This window comes from Heterodontus francisci, chromosome 40 (assembly GCF_036365525.1).
Source record: "Heterodontus francisci isolate sHetFra1 chromosome 40, sHetFra1.hap1, whole genome shotgun sequence".
Taxonomy (NCBI): Eukaryota; Metazoa; Chordata; class Chondrichthyes; order Heterodontiformes; family Heterodontidae; genus Heterodontus; species Heterodontus francisci.
The window spans coordinates 15,816,106-15,836,261 of NC_090410.1; the positions used below are offsets into that span (position 1 = coordinate 15,816,106).

Sequence of the window (20,156 nt, forward strand, 5' to 3'; positions counted from 1 at the left end):
TCAGCCCCCGCTCTTAAAGGGCCACTACCTGCTGTAGCTCAGCTCAACATGGAGGGAGGGAGGGAGGAAGGAAACCTCCAGCAACAATATCCTGTGAGCAACCCAGGGGAATACTCATCACCAAAAGTCATAGGGATATTAAAAACAAGTTTTTAAAAACTTTTGTCTGAACACTTTTTTATCAATTGTAAAAATGCTGGTGCTGGGCTGCTCGACTGGGTGAGGCAGTTGGAGGTGTGAGGTCATGTGAAAAATCTCCAGGAATACTCCAAAACAAGATTAGCAACCCAAGCCCTACAAGATCCCATAATTTACCACTGTGACTACACTTCAAATCTGATACATTTTGCGGGGCTCCACATTTTGTGGCACCCTGGTGCTAAGGAACGAAAAGAAACCAGCGGCACGGGAAAGGATACATAGGATGTACGGCACAAAAACAGGCCATTCGGCCCAACCAGTCCATGCCAGCGTTTACACTCCACTTGAGCCTCCTCCCGTCTTTCCTCATCTAAATCTATCAGCGTAACCCCCTATTCCCTTCTTGATCATATGCTTGTCTCGGTTTCCACTTAAATGCTCCGACCACTCCCTGTCGTAGTGGCTTCCACATTCTCACCACTCTTTGGGTAAAGAAGTTTTTTCTCAATTCCCTATTGGATTTCTTGGTGACTACCTTGTATTGCAGCTGGATCAGAGAGAGTACAGCAGGCAATTAAGGCGGTGGGGGTGCATTTTGCACGAATTAGAGCTTGTCGATAATTGTCAGGAGGATGGTATGAAAAAGAGTGACAAAAGAGTGAAGATTGAATAACAGGCAGGGCTTTAGGACCTTGGAGAAACATTTCAGTCAGCCCTAAGGACCAAACAGCAGGTTGAAGTTCATGCCTGACAGAAAGAGACACAAGTAGGTAAATCAACAGTAATTCTCCATCCTCAAGAAAGCCAGGCTTCAGTGTAGACGCTACCGCAGGGCAAGAGGAGGTGAGGTTCCCTGCCAATGGTTGGTGGCTGAGCAGGCGGTGTGTTGGGTTGCCCTTGTGCTGGCCCCCAGCAGATTAAAGGGCTGCAGATGTAGATGGAGGGGGTGCAGGAGGAGCTGGCAATGGACAACTAACCCTTGGAGCTAAAGAACCTTTAACAGTGTGCGAGAGCCGTTGAATGGAAGGGGAAGTGCTGGTGGCACTCAGAGCCCTGGGGTAAGTATGGCAGGGGTAAGTCGAGGCTTGGCGGCTGGTTTCATTTCCTTGGTTGTTGAGCTGTAACAGTATAACAGCAACTTCTATTTATATAGCGCCTTTAATGTAATAAAACATCCCGAGGTGCTTTGTTAAAACAAAAAAAAACTGTTTATTGCTCAATGGGTGCTGACTGTGTCCAACATTTATATTTTCAGCATCTGCAGTCCTGTGCTAATATCTCCTTCTGGGGCTCGGTGTCAAATGTAAAGTACCTTTGGGGGGGTTAAAGGCACAATATGTTGTTGTTGAAGTACTACTAACAATGGCAGACAGAAAAAGTCTCCTGGGTTTACCCAGCCCTTAACCTCACCACTGTGTTACAGTATATGGACTGGAAACCGTGCCCTCTCCTGGTTGAGACTCTGGGTGTTGGTGGGCACAGTGAGGTTCCAACTCTCCAGGATTGCCCTGGAGTCTCTACGAATTACAGACCAATCTCCAGGGTGTTGCTGGGAGAAAAATGATAGAGGGTGTTTTTTTTAAAAATAGTTTTTCTTCTTCCAAAAAAATGTCTTCAATACTTTTATAACCAGTAAAAGCACTTAATCATGAGGGAAAATGGCTGGTTAAGAATCATTGAATTGGGTAATAAAGTTTGTTTGCTTTCTGATTGGCTGCGGAGGGTGAGGCTACGTGGATGATGGACATAATAATGAAAGCAAAATGCTGCGGATGCTGGAATTCTGAAATAAAAATAAAGTGCTGGAAATACTCAGCAGGTCTGGCAGCATCTGTGGAGAACGAAACAGAGTTAACGTTTCAGGTCTGTGACCTCAGCAGATCCCCCTCCCTTCCCGATGCCGCGCCCCTCATTCAGGCACTAAGTGCCTTTGAACGAAGGCCCACTCCCCCGCCCCAAGATCCAGGAAGCAGCCCGCAAGGGCCATGCTTCCTGTGCGGTGACAGGGCTGCCCGCTGCACGGCTAATTGCGGGCGGTGGCAGGAAGAGACCCTTAATTGGGAGTCAATTGGCAGTGGGGCAGGAACCCACCAAGGGGGAGAGCATAAATTTTCCCTCAAAAATCTGTCCACATCCCAGCCTTAAATATGTTCAACACCGGAGCATCCACAACTCTGTGGGGTAGAGAATTCCAAAGATTTACAACTGTCTGAGTGAAGAAATATCTCCTCATCTCAGTCCTAACTGTTTGACCCCCCCCCCCCCGCCCCTTTATTTCAGGTACACTGGGCAGCTCATTGAAGAGGATGCACTCTCTCAGGCAGCGGAGGAGGGGCCGCACTGCTCCGATTACACCACCTTGTGTTCCTGGTTGGTGTCTGAACTGAAAGCTGTGAGCCCGCTGGAGGAATGCGTCACCACGACAACAAGTGAGAGTTTGGAATGGGGAAAAAAAAAGCTGGTATCTGTAAAAATAGCTGTTGGATTGTCATAAAAATCCCAAGTTCCTTCAATTCTGGCCTCTTGCGCTTCTCCTAATTTCTGTTGGTTCGCCATTGGCTGCCTCAGCCCGAAGCTCTGGAATTCCCTCCCTGAACCTCTCTGCCTTTCTCTCTCCTCCTTTTCAGACGCTCTGTTAAAAAAAACCTACCTCTTTGACCGGGTTTAAATATCTCCTTAGGTGGCTCGGTGTCAAATTTTGTCAGATAAAGCTCTTGTGAAGTGCCTTGGGATGTTTTACTGTGTCAAAGGTGCTATGTAAATGTAATTTGTTGTTGTTGTAATAATGTCCTTTTTTAGGGAAAGAAACCTGGTCTGGGCCTACATGTGACTCCAGTCCCACACCTCTTATCTGCCCCCTGAGGTGGCCTAGCAAGATACTCAAAGGCAAACTAGGGAAGGGCAATAAAGGTTGGCCTTGCCAACCTGATCATGAATTAAAAAAAAATCAGACTTCATTTTGGATATTTGCTGGAGTTTAAAGGCAGAGGATGGGAATGGAAGGAGAGGGATCCTGGCAAAGACCCAGGGTGAAAATTTGGCCCCTTTTATAGCTTCTGTCTTGGAGGCGGTTCATTTGGGGCATATTCTACAATGGGAGCTGGTCAGAACCTGGGATCTTAACTGCAAAAAAGATTGCCGCTCCCTTTGCAAATTTATCTTTGTGCAGTAAAGGAGTTTAGTGCTGAGGAATTGAGTATGTTTCAGTTTCAGCCACTTGTTGCCATTCGGCACTCCCAGGCCAGGTACAGCACAGTTAGACATGGCCAGGGTAACTGAACCAGTGCTGTGCATCTGGTTCCTGCAGTGTGATCAAGTGCTGCTAGTCTGTGGTTAATGGGATCTTGCTGTGTATAAAATAGCTATCCGGTTCGCCTACGTAACAGCAGTGACTGGACTTCAAAAGTAATTGGTGAAGCATTTTGAGGATGCTCCTGGGAGACTGGATGGAATGCTTTCCTTTTTAAAAAGGAGCTGGATAAATGCTTGGTGTGGGGCAGGACTCGGGGTTATAGGGACAGGATGCTGCTAGGTGTGAATGATCTGGAACTTTGATCTCATTTGGGGATGGGGGAGTGTTAACACTGAATTCTCACTTCGAAGATTAAACGAATGGGGCCAATTCGTGGCATGAGCAGGGTATTGGCTGTATGGGCCGAATGGCCTTTTGTAGATCACGTTCTGCTCAGTAACAGGTTTTGTCTCCATTCTGTAGGCCCTGAAGATGCAGAAACCTTCCAGTTGGAGGTCAGTGGCTTGGTCAGTGAGTTGCAGTGTCCCTATCCGTCTCTCACCACAGGTAATGTGACCGCCAGGCTCAACAACAAGGAGAGCTGCCTCCAGCTGCTGCGTAAGTACTGGCGAGACCTCGAAGATTGTATATACATCATCAAGAGAGCAGAGGAAACCTTAGCTCCTGCTGCATTGTAACCTGACTGTACGCCACTGTCTATTTACTGTGGGCATGTGTGTGTGTGCTGACTGGAGTTGGTGTGTGTACTCAGTCACTGTCCTGTAGTATAGTACTGTACTGGAGCCTAGATTCAAACACACAGCCTTTTGACTCAGAGGTGGGAGCGCTACCCACAATGCAATGGCTGAAATCTGAAGTCCCAGAGCTTGGGGCCTAGGGAGTTGAAGGGAGGGATACACAAGAGTCGGTCAACAAAGTGAGGTTCAAACTGATGAAAAGCACTGACTGGTAATCTTCACCTCGGTTCTTAAAAAGAGAGCTGAGTGAGCAGTTTTTAAGTGAGTATTTGATCATGAAGCTTTTCCAGGCCTGATTTGGGAGCCCGACCTGCTCATTTTTTTTTTAATTTAAGCTTCGTCGATTCTGAAAAAATAAACAAGGCCTTGTCTGTGAGTTCGACACCATCCAGAACAAAACCGCCTGTTTAATTGGCTCCCCATCCACCACCTTCAACATTCACTCCCTCCACCACCGACACACGGTGGCAGCAGTGTGTGCCATCTACAAGATGCACTGCAGCAACTCACCAAGGCTCCTTCGACAGCACCTTTCAAAACCGCAACCTCTACCACCTAGAAGGGCAAGGGCAGCAGATGCATGGGAACCTGCAAGTTCTCCTCCAAGCCACACACCATCCTGACTTGGAACTATATCGCCGTTCCTTCACTGTCACTGGGTCAAAATCCTGGAACTCCCTTCCTAACAGCACTGTGGGTGTACCTACGCCCCAAGGACTACAGCGGTTCAAGAAGGCAGCTCACCACCACCTTCTCAAGGGCAATTAGGGATGGGCAATAAATGCTGGCCTAGCCAGTGACGCCCACATCCCCTGAATGAATATTAAAAAAAATCTTGCCTGTATTGTGACATTGCAAGTTCTGTTTCTGATTAGAATCTCTTACTGTTGCTAGGCAACAATCATTGGGACATGTTTGTACTTTGATAGGTTGTTGATGAGAAGTGGGTTGTGTGAAGTGCTGTGTTCCTGGACATTTCAAGATTCCTCTAGACAAGAACCAGATTCTAATCAGACCTAAAGACCTGCTCTTTTTTTTTTTGACGAGGCTCCCATGCAATTACAATACAACAGGGAGCCACTCTGCTCATCATGCCTGAACTAGCTGTTTAACCGGAGCTGTCGACTGCAGCGCCACTTCCCTTCCTTTCTCTGTATTCTTCCACTTTCTTCCTTTTTCAAATATAAAGGCTCAGTGGGTAGCACTCTTGCCTCTGAGTCAGAAAATCGTGGGTTCAAATCCCACTCCGGACGCTGGAGTACAAAATCTTGGCGGGCTGTCCAGTGCCAGTACCGAGTGAGTGCCTCGCAGACAAAGCTGTGCTTATTTTTTTTTTCAGATTCGACTAAGTTTAAATCTTTCCAATGAGCCGATAAACTGAGGCCCCTCCGACTGCCCTCTCGGGTGCATTAAAAAAATCCCGTGGCTCTACTTCAAAGAGCGAGGGAGCTCTTCCAGTATCCTGGCCAATTATTATCCTTCAGCCAACATCACCAAAACAAAGGATCTGATCGTTATCACATTCCTGCTTGTGGGATCTTGCTGTGCGCAAATTGGCTGCCCAATTTCCTACATTTCTGAAGTGTAGTCACTGCTGTAAAGTACTTCACTGGCTGTAAAGCACTTTGGGGCACCTGACTGTAATAAAACCTTGTTCAGGAATGGTAGCATTTAATACTAATCTCTGTGACCCCCTGCTGCGCGTTTTAGATTTCAAACCTGAGAGTATCCAAGCTTTCCTTGGATGAAGGAACAGGGAGAGTGAATCATACAACACAGAAGTTAGTCCATTTGGCCCATGTCCCTGTGCTGGCCCTTTTGAAAGAGCTTTCCAGTTAATCCCACTTCTCCATGCTTTTTCTCCATAGACCTGCACATTTTTCCTTTTCAAGTATTTCTCCAATTCCCTTTTGAACGTTATTATTGCATCTGCTTCCACTGCCCTTTCAGACGGGGCATTCCACATCACAACAACTTGCTGTGTTTTTAAAAAAGGAAAATCTCTTCTCCCCTCTGTTTTTTCCAATAACCTTAAATTTGTGTTCCCTAGTTACTGATCCTCCTCCCAGTGGAAACAGTTTCTCCTTATTTGGTAAAGGCAAAAAATGAAAAGAACTCTTTCAGTACCTCAGCCATGCCCTCTGCGTCCATGTATAGGCCTCTTTTGGTCCTTCATCAGCCCCTCTTATTACCCATTTAATTTTTATAGAAGATTTTTGGATTCCTGTTTGTTAGCTGCCAGTCTCTACTCATACTCTCTCTTTGCCTCTCTCATTTTCTTTTTCACTTCCCCTCTGAACTTGCAATGTTCAGCCTGGTTCTTACTTGTATTATCAACCTGACATCTGTCAGATGCTCCTTTTTCTCCTTCATCTTACTCTTTATCTCTTTCGTCATCAAGGGAGCTATTAACTTAATACATTTATTTTCTACTCTTAAGGCAAACAACCCCAGTTTCTCCAGTCTGTCCATATATCAGGGATGAGGGGCTTCAGTTACCATTCTGGCAAATCTCTGCGCTCTCTCCAAAGCCTGCTATGGTTCGGTCCCAGATTAGTTCCCCAGTTTCCTGCTGGGGACTAACCTGTGATTATAAAGGTTCAGCATAACTTCCTTGCTTTTGCGCTCTGTGCCTCTATTAATAAAGCAAGGATCCCATTGCTTTTTTTTTAACAGCCTTACTACTTGTCCTGCTACCTTCAAAGATTTGTTTACAGTCACCCCCAGATTTCTCTGCCCTTCACCCTTGTTAACAGTGTACCATTTAGTTTATATTTGCCCCTTTAATTCCATGGGACTGTGTAATGAATAGAGAAACTGAATGGTTACCAGCTGGCTGTTCCTGTGACTTTTTGGTTTCAGTGTTCCTGGGCTCGGAGCTGCAGGCAGCCAGAGTCCTACATGCCAGGAAACCCTCAGCGCAGCGCCAAGTGCCGAGGGGCACTGGTGACGATGACGATGAGATCTTCAAAGAACTGCAGGCTCTGTGCCAAGCGCTGGGCATGGCTGAACTCACCCGAGACGTCTCTGTGCCACAGCTCTTCAGAGACCTGGAAACAAAAGTAAGGAGGCTTGCAAAGTGGTCGAAACCTTCATAACTAAGTTGATAGAAAACACTGAATGATCATTTCTGTGAAATTATTGATGGCTTTGAGGTTTCAGCCCCATCTATTTATGTTTGTGGTTCAGGGCGGCACAGTGGCGCAGTGGTTGGCACAGTGGCGCAGTGGTTAGCACCGCAGCCTCACAGCTCCAGGGACCCGGGTTCGATTCCGGGTACTGCCTGTGTGGAGTTTGCAAGTTCTCCCTGTGTCTGCGTGGGTTTTCTCCGGGTGCTCCGGTTTCCTCCCACAAGCCAAAAGACTTGCAGGTTGATAGGTAAATTGGCCATTATAAATTGTCACTAGTATAGGTAGGTGGTAGGGAAATATAGGGACAGGTGGGGATGTTTGGTAGGAATATGGGATTAGTATAAATGGGTGGTTGATGTTCGGCACAGACTCGGTGGGCCGAAGGGCCTGTTTCAGTGCTGTATCTCTAATCTAAAAAAAATGTGTTTACTCAGAGCTGTGTGAATGTCAGAATCTTAATGCCCAGCGTGCTGGTAATGTTTTAAAAGTGTCTTGGGATCGCTGCATCCTGTCTGACTGTGAACTCAGCAATCTGCTTTTATAGAACCATTTATGGCCCAGAAAGAGGCCATTTGGCCCATCAAGTCCATGCTTAAATAAATAACAAGGGAGAACTGATAACTGGGACTTCAAGGTGCAAGGTCTGTAACTTGCATTCTGCATGTACATTTATGTTTTCATAACAGGCACATGTATGAGCACTTCGAGACATGTACGTGTACAGACACGTGACACACACACGTGCACACGCACCTCTTTGCTTGGGGGTGTCTTGTGATTAAAGCCAGGCACAGGATGAATGGCTCCTTGTCTGTCCTGTGAAACTCACCTTTAATCTGTCTGTATTTCAGATCCGAGAGGCTAGTTCTGGATTGCTGCGGGGTGGAGTGGGCAAACCCTTGCTGAGCAGGAGTCTGGAGCCTGACCAATGGGTAGTGATACATTAACATCCGCGGTATCTGTGCTCGAATTGAGAGTGTGAGACGACAGCTGCCATTCTTTTAACCATGGACTTCAGTAAGGCGTTTGATAAGGTTCCCCATGGTAGGCTGATGGAGAAAGTGAAGTCGCATGGGGTCCAGGGTGTACTAGCTAGATGGATAAAGAACTGGCTGGGCAACAGGAGACAGAGAGTAGCAGTGGAAGGGAGTTTCTCAAAATGGAGACGTGTGACCAGTGGTGTTCCACAGGGATCCGTGCTGGGACCACTGTTGTTTGTGATATACATAAATGATTTGGAGGAAAGTATAGGTGGTCTGATTAGCAAGTTTGCAGATGACACTAAGATTGGTGGAGTAGCAGATAGTGAAGGAGACTGTCAGAGAATACAGCAGAATATAGATAGATTGGAGAGTTGGGTAGAGAAATGGCAGATGGAGTTCAATCAGGGCAAATGCGAGGTGATGCATTTTGGAAGATCCAATTCAAGAGTGAACTATACAGTAAATGGAAAAGTCCTGGGGAAAATTGATGTACAGAGAGATTTGGGTGTTCAGGTCCATTGTTCCCTGAAGGTGGCAACGCAGGTCAATAGTGGTCAAGAAGGCATACGGCATGCTTTCCTTCATCGGACGGGGTATTGAGTACAAGAGTTGGCAGGTCATGTTACAGTTGTATAAGACTTTGGTTCGGCCACATTTGGAATACTGCGTGCAGTTCTGGTCGCCACATTACCAAAAGGATGTAGATGCTTTGGAGAGGGTGCAGAGGAGGTTCACCAGGATGTTGCCTGGTATGGAGGGCGCTAGCTATGAAGAGAGGTTGAGTAGATTAGGATTATTTTCATTAGAAAGACGGAGGTTGAGGGGGGACCTGATTGAGGTGTACAAAATCATGAGAGGTATAGACAGGGTGGATAGCAAGAAGCTTTTTCCCAGAGTGGGGGATTCAATTACGGTCGGGGGTCACGAGGGGAAAAGTTTAGGGGGGATATGCGTGGAAAGTTCTTTACGCAGAGGGTGGTGGGTGCCTGGAACGCGTTGCCAGCGGAGGTGGTAGATGCGGGCACGATAGCGTCTTTTAAGATGTATCTAGACAGATACATGAATGGGCAGGAAGCAAAGAGATACAGACCCTTAGAAAATAGGTGACATGTTTAGATAGAGGATCTGGATCGGCGCAGGCTTGGAGGGCCAAAGGGCCTGTTCCTGTGCTGTAATTTTCTTTGTTCTTTGTTCGTTTCCGGCCCAGTTTTTTTTTTTTTTTTGTGCTGCCCCACTGTTCAGCTTCTCAATTTCCTATGTCTCTGGTGATCTGGGCCAGCAGTGAATAGGGGGCCTTCGTGTTGATAGTTGCTGATAGTTCCATTTGACTATGTGATTGCTCCTGGACTTGGGATGGATGGCAAGAGAGGAAATCACCCAATCCAAGCTCCCTACCAACACCATTCATCACTTGCCCACTAGCTGGTGTGAGCTGCCATGATTGATTGGCCTGATTGCTTGACAGCTGGACTTGCCCAGTTTGATGGGGGGGGGGGGGGTGGTGGAATTTGGAGGGAAGCTCTGTCCCTAGTCCCTGTGGTGTAGTTTGACAATGTGACAAGGGTACGTCAAAGTCGGGCTGCCCAGTAATATCTTGGCAATTGGTGCCATGGCATCTTTTAGTCTTTCTGAAGCCTTCAAACAACTACAATATTGCATATCCTGTGTTGTGATGTGGGTGTCACAGACAAGGCCAGCATTTATTGGCCACACCTCCAGCAGTGCAGCACTCCCTCAGGCCTGCACTGCGAGTGTCCGCCTGGAGTTTGAGCTTAGGCCACTGGAGTGGGGGCTTGTAAAGTGACTGAGCCTGTACGTGTTAACACTGCCGAGTACTAGGTCTGTTTTTTTTTTTTCATTCATTTTTTGGGATGTGGGCATCGCTGGCAAGACTGGCATTTATTGTCCATCCCTTGTTGTCGCTTGATGGTCATCTTCTTGAACCGCTGCAGTCCGTGTGGTGAAGTGCCCGCACAGTTGTGTTAGATAGTTCTAGGACTTTGACCCATCGATAATGTAAGTGTAAGCTTCATCAATGTGTCTGTATAAGTAGCTTAACGTGTTTGAGGAGCCTGTAACCAGGTGACAATTGCATAATAAGAGATTGTGCTGGTTCCATTTCAAGCAAAGATTTTTTTCTCCTGTAAGCATGGCAAGTGTCTCACTGCAGCCTGTAGCTCTCCCACTCACTAACCCTCAGTATTCTATCCCTCAGGAACATCTGAAGGGGATCCATCAAGCAATGTGCCTCGAATATGATTGTCGCAGGCAGATGTTGATCAGTCGCCTGGATGTGACAGTGCAGTCGTTTCACTGGTCTGAGGGAGCACAGGTTTGTAATCTCCTGAAGGGTCCAGTTGAAGAACATGTAGGGCAGCTTAAAACAACAGCCGGTCGTAAACCAGACTCTGAACCGGTTTATCGAACGGAAGTATTCTGTGAGAATGTTTATCCCATACTGGCCCGTGGTAGAATCCCTTCTTAATTTTTATAAAGCATTTAGGCCAAATGATGGGTTGCAGCTCTGGTGTGCCCATTATATGATGGGATTGATTCTAAATAGGTGATTATTATTTGAGCAGATCAGATCACAAGGTGATGATAATGAAGGGATTAAACTTATGGAGTTAGTCAGCTTGGATATAGAAGATTATAGGATATTCCAATTGAGACGTTTAAAGGATTTATTAGAGTATATAGCAAGTAACTGTTTCCTTGGCTGGCAGGGGTCCATAACAAGGGGCGTAATTTTATAATTGGAGCCAGGAAATTCAGGGTGAAGTCAAGAAAATTGGAACTACCCCCCCCCCCCCCCGCAAACCTCCCCCCCCCCCCGCCAAAAAAAAACACTCAGGCTGGAGGTCAATTAAAAATTTCAAAATGGTGATTTGAAAGATTTTTGTTAGGCAAGAATGTAGAACCAGTGCAGGTAGATGGGGTTAAGATGTAGATCAGCCAGGGTCTAACTGGATGGTGGAACAGCCTTGAGGGGCTGAGTGGCCTCCTCCTGCCCCGATTGCGTTCCTCAACTTTAAACTTAATGCTTTAATGCAGATTCGATCAACTGTTCGTACATTATGATTGCTACTTTCCGCACTCCACCTCCCAAATCAACTGCTGCCATATGTGCACGGATATAGTCCACCTGTACAAGTACACAGACAACCTAACCTCTACATGGTACAGTGAATCATCAATATCTAACCTAGCTGTATCTAAGGGGCACAGTGATTTACCCTGTTACAGGTTTGCTTAAAAGAGGAGAAGGAAAATCCCGCAGAGACTACTCCATTTTGGTCGATCCTCTGTAACACTGTAGGCGAGTCATCTCCGGGTAATCGGGTTTAGTTCTGATTTCTACATATACAAGAAGAAAGACTTGCATTTATGTAGCGCCTTTTATGCCCTCAGGGCAGACCAAAGCCTTCGACAGCCAATCAAGTACTTTGTAGGCATAGTCGTTGTTGTAGTGCCAAGAAACACATTAGCCAATTTGCGCACAGCAAGATTCCACAAACTGCAGTGAAATAAATGACCACATCATCTGTTGTTTGTTTGAGGGTACTCCCAGAATGCTGGCAATGCATGTTAGAAGCTGGTGGTGTCTGCTCTGGTCCAGGCGGTAGCATTCTCACCTCTTGGGTCAGAAGGTTGTGGGTTCCAGCCCCACTCCAGAGGGATAAAACATCCAGACTGAGGGAGTGCCGCACGGTCGGAGGTGCCATCTTTCGGCTGAGACTTTAAACCGAGATCCCATCTGCCCCCTCAAGTGGGTGTAAAAGATCCCTTGGCACGATTCGAAGAGCAGGGCGAGGTTTTGTCCCCAGTGTCCTGGCCCTTGTTTACCTCTTAAGCAACATCGCTTAAAAACAGATGATCACATGGCTGTTTGTGGGATCTTGCTGTGCCTGCATTGGCTGGCCACACTGCAACAGAGACGCCACTGTAAAAGTATTTCATTGCCTGTACAGCACTTTAGGATGTCTTGAGGTCGTGAAAGGTGCATTGTAAGATCAGGTGACGGGCCTTTGTCTGCGATTAGTTAAACCAGCGTAGACTGAGGATTGAATCTGGTGTGTGTGCTGTTTCCAGATGAACCAATGCTGTTCTGTTCTGTTCTGTTCAGGGAGTGGAACAGGCCTCGTTGCCATGGCGCTCTACAAGCGCTGCTTCACCATTCAGCTTCTTCTCTTTCTGTCTCTGGTTGTTTATGGCCAATATCGATGAAAAGGGATTTTTTTTTTTTCCCTCTTTTTCAGAAACATGGAGCTGTGATAGGGCAGCTGTACGAGCCTCTGCGACAGGCCCTCTGTGCCAGAACCAGTATAGCTCTCGCCCACCTGCTGGCTGCTCGGGAGGACCTGTCCGTAATCACCAAAACCACCTGCGAGAGCAGTCGGGAGAAAACTGCGTGTGCTGTTAACAAGGTAAAAGGCAGGGAACTGCGGGGGAGGAAGGCAAATCCCAGCAGGGAACTGGGGGGAGGGGGGCCAATACCAGCAGGGAGCTGGGGGGGAGGAAGGTGAATCTGAGCAATAAACTGGGGGGTGGTCGGGGGGGTTGCAATGTGGGGTGGGAGGAAGATAAATCGTAGCAAGGAAACTGGGGCAGGAAGGCAAATCCCAGCAGGAAACTGAGTGGTGAGGGCCAATACCAGCAGGGAACTGGGGGGGGGTGGTGGGGTAAGAAGTTGAATACTAGCAAGGAACTGGGGGGGGTGGGGAAGCAAATACCAGTAGGGGATCAGGGGGACGAGGGGGCCCAATACCAGCAGGGAACTGGGGAGGGAGGCAATACAGGCAGGGAATGGGAGGAGGGAGGTAAATACCAGCAGAGAAGTGAGTGGGAGGCAGTGCATGAGGGAACTGGGGGAGAAGCCAGGTCTGACAGGGAACTGGGAATGGTGAACAGAACTATCAGCGAGTAGAGGGCAGTGTGTGCAGTACCATCAGGGAACTGGGTGGGGCTAGAATGGCATGGAGTGAGGAGCAGTTTTGATAAAATCTGGGAGTGAGGTGGGGGGGGAAAACACTGGCAAAGTGGTAACATCGTCAGGTAGCAAGATGGCAATAGTGTTTGGTAACTGGGGCAGTGCCTGCACAAGGTATTTTTCAAGCCATGTTCTCTATGTAAGCATGTGCACCATCACAGTTGATGAAAATGATTACTGGTCATGACTCTTAATCTACCCCCGAGACTCCCCTGGAGCAGCACTGCCTGTGATAGTGGAGTCACTGATTGAAATGAGTTTAAACAAAACACGATCCTCACTGTGACTCAAACTTTTGTTTTTAAAAAGTGGGGACAGTGAACAGCTACAACAGTGAGAATCTTTGGTGATGTATTACCAAATTAAAATGGTAATAATTCAAATCATGCAGTCTTTTTCTTAACTGACTGGATTTGAGAGTGCAAATTTGCGTCGTTCACATACCCTGTGCCAAAGGCCATGACCCCATATGGAGTATTCCTCATGGTCGGGCACTTGGCTAATAACACAGTGCAGTTTGACAGGAGCTGGAACTGTATCTGTATTTCCCCCCCACCCCCAATGCAGAGAGGGCCTGATTTCCTCCTCAGGTTCACGTAGCAGGTGACTGGGGATTGTTACAGGGCGCATCGTCCCATCAAAGTTATGCCCTGCGGAGGCTGGCCTCACTACACCCCTTAAGTAGCTGGCCCAAAGGTTCTAGTGACATCTCATGGCTAGGCACCAAGCACAGGACCAGAGAAATGCAGTTCATAGATTCATAGAGTTATTTACAGCACAGAAGAGGCCATTCGGCCCATCGAGTCCTTGCTGAATCTCCACGGAGCTATACAGTCGGTCCCACTCCCTGACTTGATCCCCATATTGCTGGGAGTCTATTTCTCTCAGCTGGCCATCCAACTTTCTCTTGAAGTCATTGATCATCTCTGCTTCCACCATCCTTGTGGGCAGTGAGTTCCAGGTCATTGCCACCCGCTGTGTTTTTAAAAAAAAAAAGTGCTTCCTCATATTCCCCCTGCAGCTCTTGCCCAAAACGTTCAATCAGTGTCCCTTAGTCCCTCTAGCATTTGTTAATGGGAACAGTTTTACCTTGTCTAACTTATCTAAGTTTCTCATAATCTTCTACACTTAAATTAAATCTCCCCTCAGTCTCCTTTGTTCTAAGGAGAACAAACCCAGCTTTTCCAACTTAACCTTGTAACTAAAATCCCTCGTCCCTGGAATCATGATGGTAAATCTCCTCTGCACCTTCTCAAATACCCTCACATCCTTCCTTGAAGTGTGGTGAGTAGAACTGGACACAGTACTCCAGTTGGGGCCCAACCTGGTTCGGCCTGCATGTGACTCCAGACCCACAGCAATGTGGTTGACTCTTAACTGCCCTCTGAAACGGCCGAGCAGGCCATTCAGTTGTATCAAACCGCCACAAAGTCTAAGAAAAGGAATGAGACCGGACGGACCTCCCAGCATCGACCTAGGCACTGGAGATGACGACGGCAAACCCAGCCCTGTCGACCCTGAAAAGTCCTCCTTCCTAACATCTAGGGGTTTGTGCCAAAATTGGGAGAGCTGTCCCAGAGACTAGTCAAGCAACAGCCTCATACTCACGGAATTATACCTTACAGACAATGTCCCAGACACAGCCATCGCCATCCCTGGGTATCTCCTGTCCCACTGGCAGAACAGACCCATCAGACGTGGCTGCACAGTGGTATACAGACGGGAGGGAATTGCCCTGGGAGTCCTCAACATTGACTCTGGAACCCATGATGTCTCATGGCATCAGGTCAAACATGGGCAAGAAACCTCCTGCTGACTATCACCTGCTGAACCCCCTCCACCCCACCCCACCGACTGATGAATCAGTGTTTCTCCATGTTGAACACCAATTGGAAGAAGCACTGAGGGTAGCAAGGGCACAGAATGTACTCTGGGTGGGGGACTTCAATGTCCATCACCAAGATTGGCTCGGTAGCACCACTACTGACCGAGCTGGCCGAGTCCTAAAGGACATAGCTACTAGACTGGGTCTGCGGCAGATGGTGAAGGAACCAACTAGAGGGAAAAGCCTACTTGTCTTCGTCCTCAACAATCTACCTGTCGCAGATGCATCTGTCTATAACAGTATTGGTATGAGTGACCACCGCATAGTCCTTGTGGAGATGAAGTTCTGTCTTCACATTGAGGATACCCACCATCATGTTGTGTGGCACTACCACTGTGCTAAATATGACAGATTTCGAACAGATCTAGCAACTCAAAACTGGGCATCCATGAGGTGCTGTGGACCATCATCAGCAGCAGAATTGTATTCAACCAGAATATATAACCTCATGGCCCGGTTTATCCCCCACTCTACCATGACCATCAAGCTGGGGACCAACCCTGGTTCAACGAAGAGCGCAGGAGGGCATGCCAGGAGCAGCGCCAGGCATATCTCAAAATGAGGTGTCAGCCTGGTGAAGCGACAACACAGGACTGTATGCGTGCAACATAGTCTAAGCAGAATGCAATAGACAGGGCTAAGCAATCCCATAACCAATGGATCAGATCTAAGTTCTGCAGTCCTGCCAGATCCGGTCATGAATGGTGGTGGACAATTAAACTGACAGGCGGAGGGGGCTCCAAAAACATCCCCATCCGCAACAATGGGGGAGCCCAGCATATCGGTGCTAAAGACAAGGCTGAAGCATTTGCATCCATCTTCAGCCAGAAGTGCCGAGTGGATGATCCATCTTGGCCTCCTCCTGAGGTCCCCAGCATCACAGATGCCAGTCTTCAGCCAATTGGATTCACTCCATGTGATATCAAGAAGCAGCTGAAGGCACTGGATACTGCAAAGGCTCTGGACCCTGACAACATTCCGGCAATAGTACTGAAGACTTGTGCTCCAGGACTAGCCACGCCCCTAGCCAAGCTGTTCCAGAACAGCTACAACATAGGCATCTACCCGGCAATGTGGAAAATTGCCCAAGTATGTCCTGTGCATACAACGCAGGACAAATCCAACCTGGCCAATTACTGCCCTATCCGGTCTACTCCCGATCATCAGCAAAGTGATGGAAGGGGTTGTCGACAGTGCTATCAAGTGGCAGTTCAGCAATAACCTGCTCACTGATGCTTAGTTTGGGTTCTGCCAGGGCCACTCAGCTCCTGACCTCATTACAGCCTTGGTTCAAACATGGACAAAAGAGATGAGGTGAGAGTGACTGCCCATGACAAGGGGCAAGGAGTCCTAGCAAAACTGGAGTCAATGGGAATTGGGGAAAACTCTCCGCTGGTTGGAGTCATACCTAGCACAACGGAAGATGGTTGTGGTTGCTGGAGATCAGTCCCAGGACATCACTGCAGGAGTTCCTCAGGGTACTGTCCTAGGCCCAACCATCTTCAGCTGTTTCATCAATGACCTTCCCTCCATCTATAAAGTCAAAAGTGGGAATGTTCACTGATTGTCCAATGTTCAGCACCATTCGTGGCTCCTTGGATACTGAAGCAGCCCGTGTCCATATGCAGCAAGACCAGGAAAAATCCAGGCTTGGGCTGATAAGTGGCAAATAACATTCGCGCCACACAAGTGCTAGGCAATGACCATCTCAAACAAGAGCGAATCTAACCATCTCCCCTTGATGTTCAATGGCATTACCATCGCTGAATCCCCCACTATCAACATCCTGGTTACCATAGACCAGAAACTGAAGTGGACCAGCCACATAAATACTGTGGCTACAAGAGTAGATCAGAGGCTGGGAATTCTGTGGCGAGTAACTCACCTCCTGACTCCCCAAAGCCTGTCCACCATCTACAAGCCACAAGTCAGGAGTGTGATGGAATACTCTCCACTTGCTTGGATTAGTGAAGCTTCAACAACACTCAAGAAGCTCAACACCATCCAGGACAAAGCAGCCCGCTTGATTGGCACCCCATCTACAAACATTCACTCCCTCCACCACCGACACACAGTGGCAGCAGTGTAAGCCATATACAACATGCATTGCAGCAAGTCAGTCACCAAGGCTGCTTAGACAGCACCTTCTGAACCTGTGACTTCTACCAACTAGCAGGACAAAGACACCAAATGCATCGGAACACCACCACCTGTAAGTTCCCCTCCGAGCCACATATCATCCTGACTTGGAAATATATCGTTGTTCCTTCATTGTTGCTGGGTCAAAATCCTGGAACTCCCTTCCTAACAACACTCTGGGTGTACCTACCCCATATGGACTGCAGCGGTTCAAGAAGGCAGCTCACCACCACCTTCTCAAGGGCAATTCGGAACGGGCAATAAACGCTGGCCTGGCCAATGATGCCCAAATCCCCCGAACGAAAAATAGGAACACACAGCTTTATAAAGATGAAGGTGAAAGCGCAGTGGAGTGTGAGGAGTGTTTCCTCTAAGCTGCACAGCCCCGCATCAGTCCGCTCCTTTTAAGTTACCATCCTCTTAACACAAATCATCCACCCACAGCAAAAAAAAAAATTATAGAGTGTACCCTGGCTGTGAGCACTGAGGGAGTGCTATACTGTGGAAGGTGTCATCTTTCAGATGAGACGGTAAACCGAGGCCCGGTCTGCAATTTCGAGTGGATGTGAAAAACCCCCATGCCACTATTGCATATCCTGGGCCAATATTTATCCCTCCACCATAATCAGTGAAACTGATGATCTGGTCATTATCACATTGCTGTTTGTGGGATCTTGCTGTGTGCAAATTGGCTGCTACGTTTCCTACATTACAACAGCGACGACGCCTCGAAAAGGTAGTTCATTGACATCCTGAGGTGGCAAAAGGCACTGTATAAAAGCAAGTTCTTCCTGTTTATTGGTCCTGGGGTTGTGTTTATGTGACACCCCTCCCTCACCCCAGTCAATTATGGAATTTAGAATGTTCTGAAGACAACGTCTCCCGTTTCTTTTATTTCCCAGGTCCTGATGGGGGCCGTGCCAGATCGAGGAGGGAGACCGAGTGAGATCGACGCTCCGATGCCCATGTGGGAGGACCGACACAGCGGGGGCGGTGGGCGAAGGCAGAAGTGGAGGGGTAAAGGGCGTAAACACAAATGAAACTGAACTGGAAGCTCTCTCCGAGGAATGTGAGGGTCTCATTTTCCAATGGTTGGGTGTGAAAATACTGAAATGACAGTTGGAATTACGAGCTCTCTGTACCAGGAAGTCCCAGTGTGAATTAAATCGATGTGTGTGCTGCAATGACGAGGGGGTCAACATGGCAGCTGATTACACCACTGTCAACTTTGGGTACCTCCATCGAGCAGTTCAACATGTGGTGACATTCGATGCACTCTGACTGGGGTCAGGATGGGGGGGTGCGGAGGTATAAAACTATTCTGCACTGTTTAAACACAGCGCGTCCCGCCTCACTGCAAGTGAGACCCTAAATTCACCTCCCGAGTCCAGATGAGCGACAGAGACCATCTGGGTTGTTAGAAATGGTTTACGTTGCAGGAGAAAGGGAAGCAGCACTCTGGTTAACGCAGAGTCTTGTCACACCATCAGCGTGTCTGAAATCACTTCACACTGTGAATTATGATGGAGTGCAGAGGCTCTTTTAGAGTGATAATGTGTAATCAGCATGGTTCCATGTTGCCTGCTGGCCTGCGTTGCAAAGTCTCTTTTTTTTTAACCTTTTTTAATTAAAAAAAAAATTCTGTTTAGGTCTCGGAGTTTGCGACTGCTAATGGCTGGAGTTTTATAACCTGTGGCCATCAGGTCCTTTTTGTGTTTATGGGGTGGGGAGAAGATGGTGGCGGGAGAAAGAGGGGTTTGTATTTGTGCCCAGAGAGCGAGAACAGGTGAGTTCCTTGCTGGGTAACTGGTTGTACCGGTGCAAGTGGCTCTGCTGGTGCCTGTGCCAGTGGCTTTACCTGTGCCATGCTTTGCATTCAGCTGGTTCCTTTATTTGAGCCTCGCTGAGGAGGGAAATGTTTGCAAAATTTCTGTTAAAAAAAATTTCTAATAAATTTTTTTGTTTGAATCTCCACGCGCTTGCTCGCACTCGAGCTGTTTGTGCATTGAGGTTGGATGCTGGGAAATTTTTATTTTTAAAAAAGAATTAAAACCAAATGGCTTCCTGGTTCCGTCTGTGTGGGGTTTTCTTTTGTGTGAAGGAAATACAATAACACAAAAAAAGGAGCAGGAGTGGACCATTCGGCCTATCAAGCCTGCTCTGCCATTCAGTACGGTCATGGCTGATCTTGGGCTTTGACACCACTTTTCCGTTCGCCGTATCCCTTGATTCCCTGAGAGACCAAAAATCTATCTATCCCAGTCTTAAATGTATTCAATGATGGAGCATCCACAGCTCTCTGGAGTAGAGAATTCCAAATATTCACAACCCTTTGAGTGAAGTAATTTCTCCTCATCTCAATCCTAAATAATCGGCCCCTTATCCTGAAATTGGGCTCCCGTGTTTTAGATTCCCCAACCAGCGGAAGCAATCTCTCCACATCAATGTTTCAATGAGATCGTCTCTCATTCTTCTAAACTCCAGAGAATATAGGCTCAATTTACTCAGTCTCTCATCATAGGGCAACTCCCTCATCCCAGGGACCAATTTAGTGAACCTTCGCCATACCACCTCCACTGCCAGTAAATCCTTTCTTAAATGTGGAAAGACTGTACCAGTACTCCAGATGTAGTCTCGCCAAAGCCCTGTACAGTTGTAGCAGGAACCCTGTACAAGTGTAGCACAGTTTAGGGTGTCACAGAAACGTCACAGTTTAGGGTCTCTGTGCTAGATATTCATGTGGGTTTCACTGGTTACGCTCATAAGTGGACCGTGTGTTCACTATGACCTGGAGTGTACCTTTTTTTGCGCCAATCTTTAGTCAGTGGTATGACTAGGGGTTATGACATAAAACCTTAACACCACGTTCTGGCCATGGAACTGCTGACCGATAAATT

The 20,156-nt window shown here is 47.6% G+C and overlaps 1 protein-coding gene across 2 annotated transcripts; it reads left to right on the plus strand.

Moving 5' to 3' along the window:
- Window positions 1-853: 853 nt before the first annotated feature.
- LOC137353115 (protein FAM98A-like) lies at window positions 854-19,326 on the plus strand. 2 transcript variants are annotated; one of them, XM_068019123.1, is made up of 8 exons: window positions 854-907; window positions 2,422-2,570; window positions 3,857-3,991; window positions 6,994-7,193; window positions 8,114-8,194; window positions 10,461-10,577; window positions 12,505-12,672; window positions 18,162-19,326. In XM_068019123.1, the coding sequence occupies exons 1-8, from the start codon at window positions 885-887 to the stop codon at window positions 18,297-18,299; spliced, it is 1,011 nt and encodes a 336-aa protein (XP_067875224.1). In that variant the 5' UTR covers window positions 854-884; the 3' UTR covers window positions 18,300-19,326. The 2 variants fall into 2 exon arrangements, with proteins under 2 accessions (XP_067875224.1, XP_067875223.1); XM_068019122.1 differs by lacking the exon at window positions 854-907 and adding an exon at window positions 915-1,199.
- Window positions 19,327-20,156: the final 830 nt, after the last annotated feature.

Bases quoted from the DNA above. Each gene is read 5' to 3' on its own strand.
- LOC137353115 (XM_068019122.1), top strand. From the start codon at position 1,162: ATGGAAGGGGAAGTGCTGGTGGCACTCAGAGCCCTGGG. The intron at 2,571-3,856 runs GTGAGAGTTTGG...TCCATTCTGTAG, and splicing joins ATGCGTCACCACGACAACAA to GCCCTGAAGATGCAGAAACC. The intron at 10,578-12,504 runs GTTTGTAATCTC...CCTCTTTTTCAG, and splicing joins ACTGGTCTGAGGGAGCACAG to AAACATGGAGCTGTGATAGG.